At 41.4% G+C, this 16877-nt stretch overlaps 1 protein-coding gene across 4 annotated transcripts in view; it reads right to left on the bottom strand.

The window, feature by feature from the left end:
• The window catches only part of UBXN6 (UBX domain protein 6), a 368409-nt gene that overhangs the window by 161170 nt on the left and 190362 nt on the right, over positions 1-16877 (bottom strand). For 3 of the 4 annotated variants that reach the window (XM_044306514.1, XM_044306520.1, XM_044306528.1), the window contains exon 9: positions 13120-13250. In XM_044306514.1, coding sequence (XP_044162449.1) covers positions 13120-13250 — 131 coding nt within the window. Of the gene's footprint in view, positions 1-11926; positions 12165-13119; positions 13251-16877 lie in introns of those variants that run through there. The other variant, XM_044306535.1, reaches the window with a different exon arrangement.

Here is a 16877-nt window from a genome sequence, read left to right as displayed (position 1 = left end):
CTAAGGTGCAAAACTGGACTGAAATAGTATCATGGTATGGAGTAGTCCTACTAAACTTTACTAATTAAATAACTTGCCATCATGGAGACTATGAACTAACTGGATAATTAACGCCTACTAACTGAGATTCCATCACTGTCTTCTGAGAAAATACGTATGTAAAAGAAATTGAGTACTGGAGCTGGAAAATAGGACTAGAAGGTCAAATCTGAGATGTCTTAGGATCCCTGAGGGAGCGGAGGGGCAGGATTTAGGTGCCTTTCTGCAAACATGGCTCATGGAACAGCTGGGCCAGGACATCTCAGATTATAAAAACTTTGTGGAACGAGCCTATAGGATACCATCCAAGCTACCGGTAGCCGGAATGAGACCGAGACCCATACTTTTTAGTCTGTTATCAGGGATAAGGAGGAGATATTGTGTAGATCAAGGAAAAATGGTAAATTAGAATATCTGGATGCAACAGTAAGGATCTTTTCAGACTATGCAAAAGAAACAATGCAGGAAAGAAGCAGTTTTATTGAGGTGAAAAAAAAATGCGTTCTAACAATGATTTTAATAATATTTTAGATAGTAAAATAGATAGACGTAGGGTCGGTAAGGTTCAAAATGTTTGCACGGGTTCTAATAGATATGGATAGATATCTGGAGGGTATTACATCCTAAATTTAAAAAACACTCATGTTTTTCAAAGACACATATGAGTTTATCACGGATTGACAATATAGGTGTATTGGAAATTGAAGGGGTTAAATACGGTCAACGTGGGATTTCGGATCATAATCCAATCATTACAAATATAAAAACACAAAAAAAAATTAACAAGGATGCACATAAATATAGGGTGGATAAATATTATGGGGATACACAAAGAGATTTCAAAAGATATAGGGGTATTTTTTGAGTTGAATGATGAGTCAGCACCAGTTAACCTCCTCAGGACCGCCGTACGCAGGATTGCGTCCTGCCGGCGGCCCTGCTCTTCTGGGTGGACGCATATACGCGTCCTCCCGCGAGAGCCGAGATTTCCTGTGAACGCGCGCTCACAGGAACGGAAGGTAAGCGAGTGGATCTCCAGCCTGCTAGCGGCGATCGCTCGCTGGCAGGCTGGAGATCTGATTTTTTTTAACCCCTAACGGGTATATTAGACGCTGTTTTGATAACAGCGTCTAATATACCTGCTACCTGGTCCTCTGGTGGTCCCTTTTGTTAGGATCGACCACCAGAGGACACAGGTAGGTCAGTAAAGTCGCACCAAACACCACACTACACTACACCCCCCCCCCGTCACTTATTCACCCCTTATTAACCCCTTATGAACCCTTGATCACCCCCCTGTCAGGCTCCGTTCAGACGTCCGTATGATTTTTACGGATACATGGATCGGATCCGCAAAACACATGCGGACGTCTGAATGGAGCCTGACAGGGGGGTGATCAATGACAGGCGGGTGATCACCCATATACACTCCCTGATCACCCCCTGTCATTGATCACCCCCCTGTCATTGATAACCCCCCTGTAAGGCTCCATTCAGAAGTCCGCATGTGTTTTGCGGATCCGATCCATGTATCCATGAATCCGTAAAAATCATGCGGACGTCTGACTGGAGCCTTACAGGGGGGTGATCAATGACAGGGGGGTGATCACCCATATACACTCCCTGATCACCCCCCTGTAAGGCTCCATTCAGACGTCTGCATGATTTTTATGGATCCATGGATACATGGATCGGATCCGCAAAACACATGCGGACGGCTGAATGGAGCCTTACAGGGGGGTGATCAATGACAGGCGGGTGATCACCCATATACACTCCCTGATCACCCCTGTCATTGATCACCCCCTGTCATTGATCACCCCCCTGTAAGGCTCCATTCAGACGTCCGCATGTGTTTTGCGGATCCGATCCATGTATCCATGGATCCGTAAAAATCATGCGGACGTCTGAATGGAGCCTTACAGGGGGGTGATCAGTGACAGGGGGGTGATCACCCATATACACTCCCTGATCACCCCGTCATTGATCACCCCCCTGTAAGGCTCCATTCAGACGTCCGCATGTGTTTTGCGGATCCGATCCATGGATCCGTAAAAATCATACGGACGTCTGAATGGAGCCTTACAGGGGGGTGATCAGTGACAGGGGGGTGATCACCCATATACACTCCCTGATCACCCCGTCATTGATCACCCCCCTGTAAGGCTCCATTCAGACGTCCGCATGTGTTTTGCGGATCCGATCCATGGATCCGTAAAAATCATACGGACGTCTGAATGGAGCCTTACCAGGGGGGTGATAAATGACAGGGGGGTGATCTGGGAGTCTATATGGGTGATCACCCCCTGTCATTGATCACCCCCCCCCCCCCTGTAAGGCTCCATTCAGACATTTTTTTGGCCCAAGTTAGCGGAAATATATATATATTTTTTTTTGTTTGTTTTTTCTTACAAAGTCTCATATTCCACTAACTTGTGTCAAAAAATAAAATCTCACATGAACTCACCATACCCCTCACGGAATCCAAATGCGTAAACATTTTTAGACATTTATATTCCAGACTTCTTCTCACGCTTTAGGGCCCCTAAAAAGCCAGGGCAGTATAAATACCCCACATGTGACCCCATTTCGGAAAGAAGACACCCCAAGGTATTCCGTGAGGGGCATATTGAGTCCATGAAAGATTGAAATTTTTGTCCTAAGTTAGCGGAAAGTGAGACTTTGTGAGAAAAAAACTAAAAAAATCAATTTCCGCTAAAAAAAAATTCTATGAACTCGCCAGGCCCCTCATTGAATACCTTGGGGTGTCTTCTTTCCAAAGTGGGGTCACATGTGGGGTATTTATACTGCCCTGGCTTTTTAGGGGCCCGAAAGTGTGAGAAGAAGTCTGGGATCCAAATGTCTAAAAATGCCCTCCTAAAAGGAATTTGAGCACCTTTGCGCATCTAGGCTGCAAAAAAGTGTGACACATCTGGTATCGCCGTACTCAGGAGAAGTTGGGGAATGTGTTTTGGGGTGTCATTTTACATATACCCATGCTGGGTGAGAAAAATATCTTGGTCAAATGCCAACTTTGTATAAAAAAATGGGAAAAGTTGTCTTTTGCCAAGATATTTCTCTCACCCAGCATGGGTATATGTAAAATGACACCCCAAAACACATTCCCCAACTTCTCCTGAGTACGGCGATACCAGATGTGTGACACTTTTTTGCAGCCAAGGTGGGCAAAGGGGCACATATTCCAAAGTGCACCTTTCGGATTTCGCAGGCCATTTTTTACACATTTTGATTGCAAAGTACTTCTCACACATTTGGGCCCCTAAATTGCCAGGGCAGTATAACTACCCCACAAGTGACCCCATTTTGGAAAGAAGACACCCCAAGGTATTCCGTGAGGGGCATGGCGAGTTCCTAGAATTTTTTATTTTTTGTCGCAAGTTAGTGGAATATGAGACTTTGTAAGAAAAAAAAAAAATTAAAATAAAATCATCATTTTCCGCTAACTTGTGACAAAAAATAAAAAGTTCTATGAACTCACTATGCCCATCAGCGAATACCTTAGGGTGTCTCCTTTCCGAAATGGGGTAATTTGTGGGGTCTTTCTACTGTCTGGGCATTGTAGAACCTCAGGAAACATGACAGGTGCTCAGAAAGTCAGAGCTGCTTCAAAAAGCGGAAATTCACATTTTTGTACCATAGTTTGTAAACGCTATAACTTTTACCCAAACCATTTTTTTTTTGCCCAAACATTTTTTTTTATCAAAGACATGTAGAACAATAAATTTAGCGAAAAATTTATATATGGATGTCGGTTTTTTTTTTGCAAAATTTTACAGCTGAAAGTGAAAAATGTCATTTTTTTGCAAAAAAATCGTTAAATTTTGATTAATAACAAAAAAAGTAAAAATGTCAGCAGCAATGAAATACCACCAAATGAAAGCTCTATTAGTGAGAAGAAAAGGAGGTAAAATTCATTTGGGTGGTAAGTTGCATGACCGAGCAATAAACGGTGAAAGTAGTGTAGTGCCGAAGTGTAAAAAGTGGCCTGGTCATGAAGGGGGTTTTAGCTAGCGGGGCTGAAGTGGTTAATATAGTTTGGGAGGCTGCGAAGGCTTATATGAGAGGGATTTTTTAAAGAATATGGCAATCTATAAGAAAGGGATAAGGGAAAAAATAATTAAATTGCTACAAGAGGTGGAAAAGTACGAGGAAAACTATATTAGAAATCCTATAGAAAATAATTATGAGGTGTGGAGAGAGAAAGCATCAAAATTAGAAGATGAGCGACTTTTAATAGCAGAACAACAGAAAGAAAACTAAGTGAGGGACAACTATATTTATGCGCATAAACCGGGCAAAAAGTTAGCGGCCCTAGTAGCGACGCAGACCAAAAAAAAAATTATATGCATTGCTTAGTAGACAATCTAGGAAATAAAATTACTTAACATGAGGCGAAAAGAGATCTGCTTCAAGAATATTTTAAAGATTTATTTAATACAAAGACAAATAAGAACCCGGCGCAAACTTAACAGTTTCTGGAGCTAATAACTATCTCTATGCTAACAACAAAGCAAAGTGAGAAACTAGAGACCCCTTCGAATGCCCTGGAAGTGGATACAATACTATCTAGTATTATGAAAAATAAATCCCCAGGAACATACGGCATTCCTTTGAGTTCTTTGCTCAATATAAAGAAGTGCTGGCTCTGAAACTGTTGACTACGTGGAACGATTCGAGAAAGATAGGGAAATTGCCAAACTCAATGAGAGAGGCATTAATTGCACTGATTCTAAAACCCGGGGAAAGATCCAACTTTTCCGGACTCATATCGTCCCATTTCGTTAATAAATACTGACAATAAGATATTGGCAAAAATTTGGGCAACTAGACTTAGAAGTGTGGTGTCGGATTTGGTACATGAGGACCAGACGGGCTTCATGTCGGACAAGCCCACAACGGATAATGTCATGCGTTATTTTGTGAACACCCAGCTTGAGCCCGAAAACTGTGGTGAGCAACTGATTGACAGGGATAGAAACATAGAAACAGTGTGCCAGATTTATCATGACTCTGACAGCTCACTCCACTTTCACATATGGCTAAAGTCAGTTTTAGCTAAGTCAGATTGATGATTGTCACTTTAAGACTGTAATAAATGTGGTTTGACAGTAGCAGTTTATCCATCAGTAAGCAGATTTACAAAAGTTGCACGTTTTTATGAAAAAGTCGCATGTTCTATTAAAAAGTCTCATAAGATAAACATGGTCCTCACTGGAGTGAAATTGCAACTTTTTTGCGACTTTTTAAAAGTCTCAATAGTAAATCTGTCTAGAGATTAATTTACATAAGAAAACACGCCCACTTTCAGAAAACTGGCAGGCATAGTGCAATTTTGTACGCAGTTTTAGTGTTTGTGCATTTTTTGGGGACTTTTTCACTCCATTAGTCTGACCTGAGCTAATGATAAATCTGGCCCATAGAATGTGTAAGCAAATAAGAACCATTTGGCCCATCTAGTCTGCCCAATATACTGAATACTATGAATAGCCCCTGGCCCTCTCTCCCCCCTGCTCTTTGCTATAGCCATGGAGCTGTTAGCGGATATGATTAGGCAAGATGCAGCAAATGAGGGCTTTGGGTTTGGTGAACACGAGGAAAAAATTTCTTTATATGCGGATGACATTATGCTGTTTGTTGGTTCACATAGATCTTTGACAAGGATCTTTCAGGTCTTTGACCAATATTGAGAATATTCCGGGCTTAAGATAAATTGGTCTAAGTCAGCATGCGTCCCGATTGATCCTTTGAACGATTTTTATCCCAGGTCCACTACAAATAATGAAGAACAACGAACCAGTTAAATATCTAGGCATTCAAATAACCCCGAACACCAAGGATTATATTCAATTGAATGTGACCCCAAAGATAAAAGAAATAAAGAAAAAGATTGAGATATGGAAAAGATTGCATGTTTCGATGGCAGGTCGTATTTCTCTGGTGAAATGTGCTTGTTACAATCCCTTAATTATGTCCTATGGAATTCACCGATAATAATTCCCCAAAAAATATTTAAAATAATAACTAGTATATTAATGGACTTGATCTGGCGAGGGAAAAAAATGAGGATAAAAGCACAAATATTGTGCAGTCATGAGAGGGAGGGCGGATTATCAGTTCCAGATGTAGAACTTTATTTTATCTCCGGCCAAATAAAAAACATGATAATGTGGAGTAATACGCAAAGATATAAGTCTATGGTTGCAGGTATAAATAAAAGACTAGAAAAATGTAATATATTTCAATTAATTGAAGCTGGAATCTTGAGTAGTAACAAGCTACCGCTCTTTGAGCTGATGGACACGGTATGGAGTCAGGCAAGGAAAATGTGGAACCAGGTGGGACTCCATACTTTGGGGTAATATCCATCTTACCGATATAATGTTAATTGAGCAGTCAGTGTGGTGGAAACATGGAGTCTATAAACTGGGCCAGATATGGAAGCAAGGTGACATAATAACATATGAAGATCTTAAAAAGGATTAAATTGGGGAATCTAGAAGTGAGATTTTTTTACTTACAGTTAAAAAGTGCATTACGAAGGTTGGTAGGGAAAACTACGCAAATAGAGACCCTTTCACAGCCATTGCTTAATATATCTATATTATTGGTAGGGAGGAAGCTAGTGTCTAAAATTTATGAATGTGTGCTACATCAAAAGACTAAGGGAAGAGCAACTTCTAGTCTAATGCATAAATGGAGAGAGGCTATAAACCCCCAGCAATAAGAGTTCTGGGTATCAGCAATACAGCAAAAAAATAGGGTCTCAAACAACTTTTCACATAGGATTACTCAATTCTATATACTAAACCGTCTCTATTACTCCCCCGAGAAACTTATGAAATATTATAAACCTAAAGAATTTAGTTGCTTAAAATGTGGGGAAATAGGGGTGGATGATGTCCATATACTTTGGACATGTAGAATGATTTAGGAATTCTGGGGACAGGTTAAGGACAAAATAGAGCAGCATCATCAGCTTATAATACCAAATAAATTTGAGGTTTGTGTACTGGGAGTGATGGATAAAATGGATACCCCTCATGTCACGGAAGGTGTATAGAAAACTAGAAGACACAAAATGAAGATCCGACTGACTGGAACCAAAACTAAGGAACAAAAGGGAGAGCCCTGCAACAGACCTGGCTCTCTCCCTAACTGCTCAGCCTATGCAAAAATCTCAATGGTAGATGATCGCATGTCCTCGTACCTCGACTGTATAACACCTGAACACCTTATAATAGTGAGGGGACACGACCACCGGCTCCCTACACTTGATACAGAGGGAGTCAGGGTCACCTGGGATCCAGCAAACAGGAAAATACAAATGAATGAACAAAACTTATCTGTAGAAGGCTCAGTAGTAGCATCCAGCATGCATACACTCCAGGAAGTTGTATAAACCGCAAAGTGAAGCAATATGGGTAGGGATTTAAAAGGGATGCAATCAGTGCAACTACATAACAGCTGAGAGAGGCTAACGAGATGAGAAAAGGAAAGCAAAACAAAAGGAACCTCAAGGAGGAGGTTCTGAAGGACGTCTGGCAGAGCTTCTCAGATGTCTGGTGGTGGACACCTCAACATCAAGAAATTGCATCCAAACTCCCTTTTCAGGCAAGGAAATGTATCATGGGACATTGGGGAGGTAAGGCTACCCCCTCAATTAAAGAATGGGAGAGGCGCATAAAAAATGCACTTACTAGAGAAGAATTCCATCTGATAAACATCCAAAAGAAAAATTGATTTGCAAAGCTATGGAAGGTATGGTTAATGTAAGCCTTTTTTCTGATATCCTCTGTTTTTTTTAAATAACATTTCTCATCTGAGTGGTGGGTCCACGGGGGGCGGTGGGAGGGGGAACGCAGGGAGATAGAGAAGAGACTCTTTTTGGCACAGCAAATAATAAAAAAGGGGAGGGGGGATGATGGGATGATATACAGTACAGACCAAAAGTTTGGACACACCTTCTCATTCAGTTTTCTTTATTTTCATTTCTATGAAAATTGTAGATTCACACTGAAGGCATCGAAACTATGAATTAACACATGTGGAATTATATACTTATCAAAAAAGTATGAAACAACTGAAATATGTCATATTCTAGGTTCTTCAAAGTAGCCACATTTTGCTTTGATTACTGCTTTGCACACTCTCTGCATTCTCTTGATGAGCTTCAAGAGGTAGTCACCTGAAATGGTCTTCCAACAGTCTTGAAGGAGTTCCCAGACATGCTTAGCACTTGTTGGCCCTTTTGCCTTCACTCTGCGGTCCAGCTCACCCCAAACCATCTCGATTGGGTTCAGGTCCGGTGACTGTGGAGGCATGGTCATCTGGCGCAGCACCCCATCACTCTCCTTCATGGTCAAATAGCCCTTACACAGCCTGGAGGTGTGTTTGGGGTCATTGTCCTGTTGAAAAATAAATGATGGTCCAACTAAACGCAAACCGGATGGAATAGCATGCCGCTGCAAGATGCTGTGGTAGCCATGCTGGTTCAGTATGCCTTCAATTTTGAATAAATCCCCAACAGTGTCACCAGCAAAGCACCCCCACACCATCACACCTCCTCCTCCATGCTTCACGGTGAGAACCAGGCATGTAGAGTCCATCCGTTCACCTTTTCTGCGTCGCACAAAGACACGGTGGTTGGAACCAAAGATCTCAAATTTGGACTCATCAGACCAAAGCACAGATTTCCACTGGTCTAATGTCCATTCCTTGTGTTCTTTAGCCCAAACAAGTCTCTTCTGCTTGTTGCCTGTCCTTAGCAGTGGTTTCCTAGCAGATATTTTACCATGAAGGCCTGATTTACACAGTCTCCTCTTAACAGTTATCCTAGAGATGTGTCTGCTGCTAGAACTTTGTGTGGCATTGACCTGGTCTCTAATCTGAGCTGCTGTTAACCTGCGATTTCTGAGGCTGGTGACTCGGATTAACTTATCCTCCGCAGCAGAGGTGACTCTTGGTCTTCCTTTCCAGGGGCGGTCCGCATGTGAGCCAGTTTCTTTGTAGTGCTTGATGGTTTTTGTGACTGCACTTGGGGACACTTTCAAAGTTTTCCCAATTTTTTTCGGACTGACTGACCTTCATTTCTTAAAGTAATGATGGCCACTAGTTTTTCTCTACTTAGCTGCTTTTTTCTTGCCATAATACAAATTCTACCAGTCTATTCAGTAGGACTATCAGCTGTGTATCCACCTGACTTCTCCACAACGCAACTGATGGTCCCAACCCCAATTATAAGGCAAGAAATCCCACTTACTAAACCTGACAGGGCACACCTGTGAAGTGAAAACCATTTCAGGTGACTACCTCTTGAAGCTCATCAAGAGAATGCCAAGAGTGTGAAAAGCAGTAATCAAAGCAAAAGGTGGCTACTTTGAAGAACCTAGAATATGACATTTTTTTTTTTGTTTCATACTTTTTTGATAAGTATATAATTCCACATGTGTTAATTCATACTTTTGATGCCTTCGGTGTGAATCTACAATTATCATAGACATGAAAATAAAGAAAACTCTTTGAATGAGAAGGTGTGTCCAAACTTTTGGTCTGTACTGTATACAGACGTGGACAAAATTGTTGGTACCCTTTGGTCAATGAAAGAAAAAGTCACAATGGTCACAGAAATAACTTTAATCTGACAAAAGTAATAATAAATTAAAATTCTATAAATGTTAACCAATGAAAGTCAGACATTGTTTTTCAACCATGCTTCAACAGAATTATGTAAAAAAATAAACTCATGAAACAGGCATGGACAAAAATGATGGTACCCCTAACTTAATATTTTGTTGCGCAACCTTTTGAGGCAATCACTGCAATCAAACGCTTCCTGTAACTGTCAATGAGACATCTGCACCTCTCAGCAGGTATTTTGGCCCACTCCTCATGAGCAAACTGCTCCAGTTGTGTCCGGTTTGAAGGGTGCCTTTTCCAGACTGCATGTTTCAGCTCCTTCCAAAGATGCTCAATAGGATTGAGGTCAGGGCTCATAGAAGGCCACTTTAGAATAGTCCAATTTTTTCCTCTTAGCCATTCTTGGGTGTTTTTAGCGGTGTGTTTTGGGTCATTGTCCTGTTGCAAGACCCATGACCTGCGACTGAGACCAAGCTTTCTGACACTGGCTAGTACATTTCTCTCTAGAATTCCTTGATAGTCTTGAGATTTCATTGTACCCTGCACAGATTCAAGACACCCTGTGCCAGACGCAGCAAAGCAGCCCCAGAACATAACAGAGCCTCCTCCATGTTTCACAGTAGGGACAGTGTTCTTTTCTTGATATGCTTCATTTTTTCGTCTGTGAACATACAGCTGATGTGCCTTGGCAAAAACTTCGATTTTTGTCTCATCTGTCCACAGGACATTCTCCCAGAAGCTTTGTGGCTTGTCAACATGTAGTTTGGCATATTCCAGTCTTGCTTTTTTATGATTCGTTTTCAACAATGGTGTCCTCCTTGGTCGTCTCCCATGTAGTCCACTTTGGCTCAAACAACGACGGATGGTGCGATCTGACACTGATGTTCCTTGAGCATGAAGTTCACCTTGAATCTCTTTAGAAGTCTTTCTAGGCTCTTTTGTTACCATTCGGATTATCCGTCTCTTAGATTTGTCATCAATTTTCCTCCTGCGGCCACGTCCAGGGAGGTTGGCTACAGTCCCATGGATCTTAAACTTATGAATAATATGTGCAACTGTACTCACAGGAACATCTAGTTGCTTGGAGATGGTCTTATAGCCTTTACCTTTAACATGCTTGTCTATAATTTTCTTTCTGATCTCTTGAGACAGCTCTTTCCTTTGCTTCCTCTGGTCCATGTCGAGTGTGGTACACACCATATCACCAAACAACACAGTGATTACCTGGAGCCATATATATAGGCCCAATGGCTGATTACAAGGTTGTAGACACCTGTGATGCTAATTAGTGGACACACCTTGAATTAACATGTCCCTTTGGTCACATTATGTTCTGTGTTTTCTAGGGGTACCATCATTTTTGTCCATGCCTGTTTCATGAGTTTATTTTTTTACATAATTCTGTTGAAGCATGGTTGAAAAACAATGTCTGACTTTCATTGGTTAACATTTATAGAATTTTAATTTATTATTACTTTTGTCAGATTAAAGTTATTTCTGTGACCATTGTGACTTTTTCTTTCATTGACCAAAGGGTACCAACAATTTTGTCCACGTCTGTATATATATATATATATATATATATATATATACTGTAAATTTTAAAGATGATATAATGTCCTGTACAATGTAAGAAAACATATAATAAAGAATATTTATAAAAAAGTGGTTGTCTCATCCCAGACAGTGCATTGTCTTATAGGTGCGGGTCCCACCGCTTGGACCCACACCTATAATCAGAAACGGAGCCCTGCAAGGTGGTGGCTGGAGGACTCCGGTCTGGCCACCGCCAAGCGATCTCCCCATAGAAGTGAATGGGAGAGCACCGCTTGACCGGCCACCGCTCCCTTTCACTTCTATGGACCCAACGGAAATAGCCGAGCCAGCGCTTGGCTGTTTTTGATGGCCCAATAGAAGTGAATGGAGGGCGGCTGCGCATGCACGGTTCGCCCTCCATCACTTTCGGGGCTCTTTTCTCGATATAGGTGCGGGTCTTGGCAATATGCCCCCATTGTCTGAGATGGGAATACCCCTTTAACTCAATGGACACGTGTGCTGTCGGTGGAGAACACAGGTAGGTACACTGGTAATTCATAGACACATGAATAATCGCTAATATGGTGGTCCAGCTGGCCTAAAGCAAGGCACCCCACCAATCAGCTGCAGAGGCTTGTTAAAGTGAACACGTCGCCCATAATTTATTCTGCCAGATTGTGACACATATCCTTTTTTTCTAACTTGTTTTTATTTTCTGATTAACAGCATTTAGAGATGTGCTTTACAGCAGACGTCATGGGCCATACACACAGTGGCCTGATGGGGACTCTTTGACTTCTGTGGGAGAGTTTTCTAGGCATACTTTGTGACCCGTGCAGGGAGGGGGAGTAGATAAGCTGCGATATCACCTATTGTGAATGATGGATCCTGTGTTATTTATGCTGAGGTGATGTCTGTCATTGTAATCTTGCCTGTAATGATAAAGAGAAGACTGCTGAAAAGGGATCTGTACGGACCAAGAATTGGCACCTCTTATTAGGCTTGGTGGCCAGTGCGAAATGCTGCAGGGTGGATATTTAAAAAATAAAATCGCCAAAAATTCTTTAAAAAATAAAAAAATAAAAAAGGGGCTGGATCACAATCAACTTTAGGTAGAAAATATTGACTATGGGTACTGTGATTTCCTCTTTTTTAGCTGCATGTTGCCATTGTTCAGTTGCTTAACATTTCTGAATTTGTAGGTGGGCTATCCTAGTCCCCAGTGACTGAGGTTTAACTTTCTTCATGTTTTTTCCATACAGTGCCAGAAGCGCAGAACTAGCAGTAGCCAACAGTCCTGTCCACACGCCTGTTGCCAGCACCATGCAACAGAAACATAACTGCAAAGAGTATTATTACTTTGGAGGACATCAGAGGGGGATTATTACTTTGAGGGAACAAAGGGGATATCATTACTTTTTGAGAGCACAGTTACATTGTAAATGTCACAAAAAGGAATTCTTATGGGTGTGTAAAAAGGGTACTATTACTGTATGAGAGCACAAATGGGGGTTAATACTGTGAGGCACAAGTACTGTGTGGAGCACAACGGGACCGCTAGGATAAGGGATCAGTATGAGAACCTTAAATACATTTACAGTGTATACCTATGATATGCCATGTGATGGTAATACCCCAGTTTATCAAATAATAGAAAACAATATATCCTTGAGCTTAGCATCTGTCCTATAATCTATGGTACAGAAGACAAGACAGATCCAATTTAAAAGGTGATCATGTGCTTTAAGCAATTCAGTTAGTTTACATTTCTGCTCACATGACACTTCTGATTAATGAAATGCCATGCTTAATACATCTATGTCATCGTGTGACAGATGCATAGATTTTCAATTTAAGATTGTGCAACCTGAAAAAGATTCATCTCACCTTGTAGCATATAGCCATCTGGAAATCTGATTCTGAGAACAGTATATTTATACTTTTTTATTTGTTGTTTCTCTTCTCTGTCCCGCATGGCTTTAGTTCTGAGCATAGAATCTTGCTTTAACTTCTCTGTTCTATGATGAAGACAAAAATATTGGAAAAAAACTGAAGAAAAACAAACACCAAGAAGAACCAGCTGCAAGGTTATATAAATCAGGAAAGTAGCAGGCAATTGATGCTGAATAAAGGTGTATTCTCTATAGTGATCAGTCCTGCTTTTGTCTCAGACACAATGATAGCTGGAGAAGCAATGCCATGAGGAGGCCTTTACAAGGGAAAGCCAAACCAGTTGTATTCCCAGGATTATGGTGTGTATGGAAACTGGACCCCTCTAGTGTTCACTTTAGGTACCCTAACGGCTCAACATTACATTGATTTGGTTGTGGAACCAGTGGTACAGTCATTTCTCCAAAGTGTCCCAGAAGTCGTTTTTCAACACGACAATGCTAGGCTGCATGTTGCTCATGCTACGGTGAGCAGCCTGCGATACCTAAATGTGATACCGTGCCCTGCAGTTTCTCCAGGTTTCTCCGCACATCTGGAATGTCGTTGCAAAGGGAACTGCTGGCGGTGGATCTTGATAATTTGCATGCCCAAGTGCATACAACACACCTAAGACAACCATTAATAACCTCATTGATAGCATGACTTTTCCATCTTGGTATTGCAATTTCAATATTGAGGAGTGTATAAAGGGAATCTGTCACCACAACTTTCGAGTATTAACTGTGATAATATATGAGTTGTACTGCCGATAAGGAGTCCAGGTCGCTATTTTTTATTTTTCCTACTGCGTCTCATTCCCAATGTGTCAGCGCTTAGTGCATTGTCAGGACTGCCATGTGCATGCACGCAGGAGTCCTCTCCATTCGGTTAGCAAAGCACAGCAGCCCTGACAGTACACTTCAGTGCTGACAGCAGGGTAAACAGGGGCAGGAGGAAAATAATAACACTGATCTAGACTCCTTATGTGCAGTACTACTCACGTATTACTGCTGATAATAGTCCAGAATCGGGATGATAGATTACTTTCAAGGTATTAAGCAAGTTTATAGTAAAAACTGGAGCAAGTGACAAAGCAGACTGCTGCACGTGTAGTCATACTGCCTTGCATCTGCACCCTACGTCTTGCTAACTTGCTTAGAGTATGTTAGCAAAAAGTAAAAAGAAAACAAGTATGGTACCATTTTAGCCAATAGAAAATGTTTTATTGTTCTCATTGAGAGCAACAAAAGAAGAGTTTTGCAGGTATCATACCTTTTAATGACTAACAAAAATGAAAGTAATGATGTTAAATGGAGGCTTGCGAGATTACTTACATAGTTACATAAGTCCATCAAGTTTAACCAAGGGATAGGTGGGGACATGAATCCCAGAAGGAAGTCAGACTCTACCCATTTTCATAAGCATTAATGTCATTTACTTTTAAGAATGCACCTAAACCCTTTTTAAAACTGTCCACTGTTCCTGCTGTGACCACGTCCAGAGGTACCGTAGTCTATTCAACAGATTCACAGTTCTTACAGTAAAGAAGCTTTGACACTTCTGGAGACTGAACTTTTTCTTCTCCAGTCGGAGGCGGTGAGGGCATTTTACATGGCACAGTTTTTTACCATATTTTTTGTATAACTTGGGTCTCTTGATCAGGCTTAAAGTCTAAAGCTTCACCTTAGTCTAACTCTGATCACGTGTTCTACATCCGATGTTGTGTACCCGATTCTGTGCACTAAATGTCCTATTGCAGATTACAACGTTGGAAAAACAGGACGGAAACTCATACAATGAAAGAAAATACATTTTCTTGTGGCCACACATTTTTGTAGCCCATGACACAGTGAAGAATATATCAAAGAGGCCATATTAAAGCCAATTTTAAATCCCAATGAGCCAGAGACAAATTTTGGACTATACATTTACAACACTTTCATACTGTGAACACAGAATTGAATAAATCTCAATGATTTATGCTGTTAAAAGATCTAAAGAATCTGCTCCAAAGCTAGTGGGAACACCAGGTCTCTAAACTAAGATCAATTTGGAGACAATAAGACTTTTACACTGCTCATCTGTAAACTTATTAAGGTTTCAATCTCCACTTGTTCCCAACAATTTCACTGTGTATAAGTGCTGCCTATCACCCAATGAACAGCTAAATCCAGCATTTGAAAACACTGCTATGAGGTGAGGGACTACGGCTAAGACACACATCATCCAAAACATTACTAGGCCAAGCACTCACTGAAGTGAATGGACGCTGAGCTGGGAGCACTGTGTTCTCTTGACTGCTTAGGCTACTTTCACACTAGCGTTCGGGCGGATCCGTTCTGAACGGATCCGCCCATAATAATGCAGACGGAGGCTCCGTTCAGTACGGATCCGTCTGCATTATTTTTAGCATAGAACAGCTAAGTGTGAAAATAGCCTAGTACGGATCCGTCCAGACTTTCAATGTAAAGTCAATGGGGGACGGATCCGCTTGAAGATTGAGCCACATTGTGGCATCTTCAAACGGATCCGTCCCCATTGACTTACATTGTAAGTCTGGACGGATCCGCACGCCTCCGCACGGCCAGGCGGACACCCGAACGCTGCAAGCAGCGTTCAGCTGTCCGCCTGGCCGTGCGGAGGCGAGCGGAGCGGAGGCTGAACGCCGCCAGACTGATGCAGTCTGAGCGGATCCGCCTCCATTCAGACTGCATCAGGGCTGGACGGCTGCGTTCGGGTCCGCTCGTGAGCTCCTTCAAACGGAGCTCACGAACGGAAACCCGAACGCTAGTGTGAAAGCAGCCTTACCTGCTTGTGGTCGACAATGCATGGCAAGCAGATGTAACTAAAGTCCTGCCGTCCCCATTCTCTTCCATAGATGGTTAGTAGGAATAGAAGAGACCTGTCTCATTGTGGTGGAATCTGATATTGATGAGCTATTCTGAGTATAGGTCATCAATATAACAAAAGTGGAGTATGCCTTTCAGGGAATCTGTGACCTACATTTTGTATGCCAATTAAAACAAGATAGTCACAAATATCCTTTTAAACTTGCAATTGTAGATGTATTTATTCTACTTCCTGAGCATGATTATAGGGACAGCACTTAGTAACATTTAAATATATGCTTTACACATCCATCATGGGCCATAGACACAATAGACTGGTGGGGAATCATTGACTTCTATGGGAGAGTTTTTTGGTCATGTTATGTGACCTGTACAGAGGTCAGGAGGGATTAAATAAACTATAACCATCACTTATTGGGAATGGTAGCTCCTGTGATATCTATACAGTGGTGAAATGTCATTGCAATCCTACCTGTGATGATAATGAGATGACTGCTAAAAAGTGATCTGTACAGACCTGGAAGTGGTGCTTATTATTACAATTAGTGGCCAGTGTAAAAACTGCAGGATTTTAGTTTTTAAAATACAGTGCCATTGAAAATGAAAAATAATAATCACCAAAATGCTTTAAAAATATGTTTTAAGAGCAACTAAACTTTTAGCCAACTTTCTTTGTTTATGTTTCAAATGCCCTAAAATAATTTGCGTAATATACTTCAATAATGTATTTTGCGGTTTTACTAAAGAAATAGGCAGCCTCTATTGCACTTCAGATTTAGTATATTTGTACATTGCTGACTGTTGGCGGTGTATGGATTCCACTGTACTGGGGCAATGGAGACTGCTTCTGCCTGTGCCTCCTTAGTT

Source organism: Bufo gargarizans, chromosome 1 (assembly GCF_014858855.1).
Source record: "Bufo gargarizans isolate SCDJY-AF-19 chromosome 1, ASM1485885v1, whole genome shotgun sequence".
In the NCBI taxonomy this organism is placed as follows: Eukaryota; Metazoa; Chordata; class Amphibia; order Anura; family Bufonidae; genus Bufo; species Bufo gargarizans.
The sequence above is the reverse complement of the archived record's forward strand: the minus strand, read 5'-3'. Positions and strand labels throughout refer to the sequence as shown.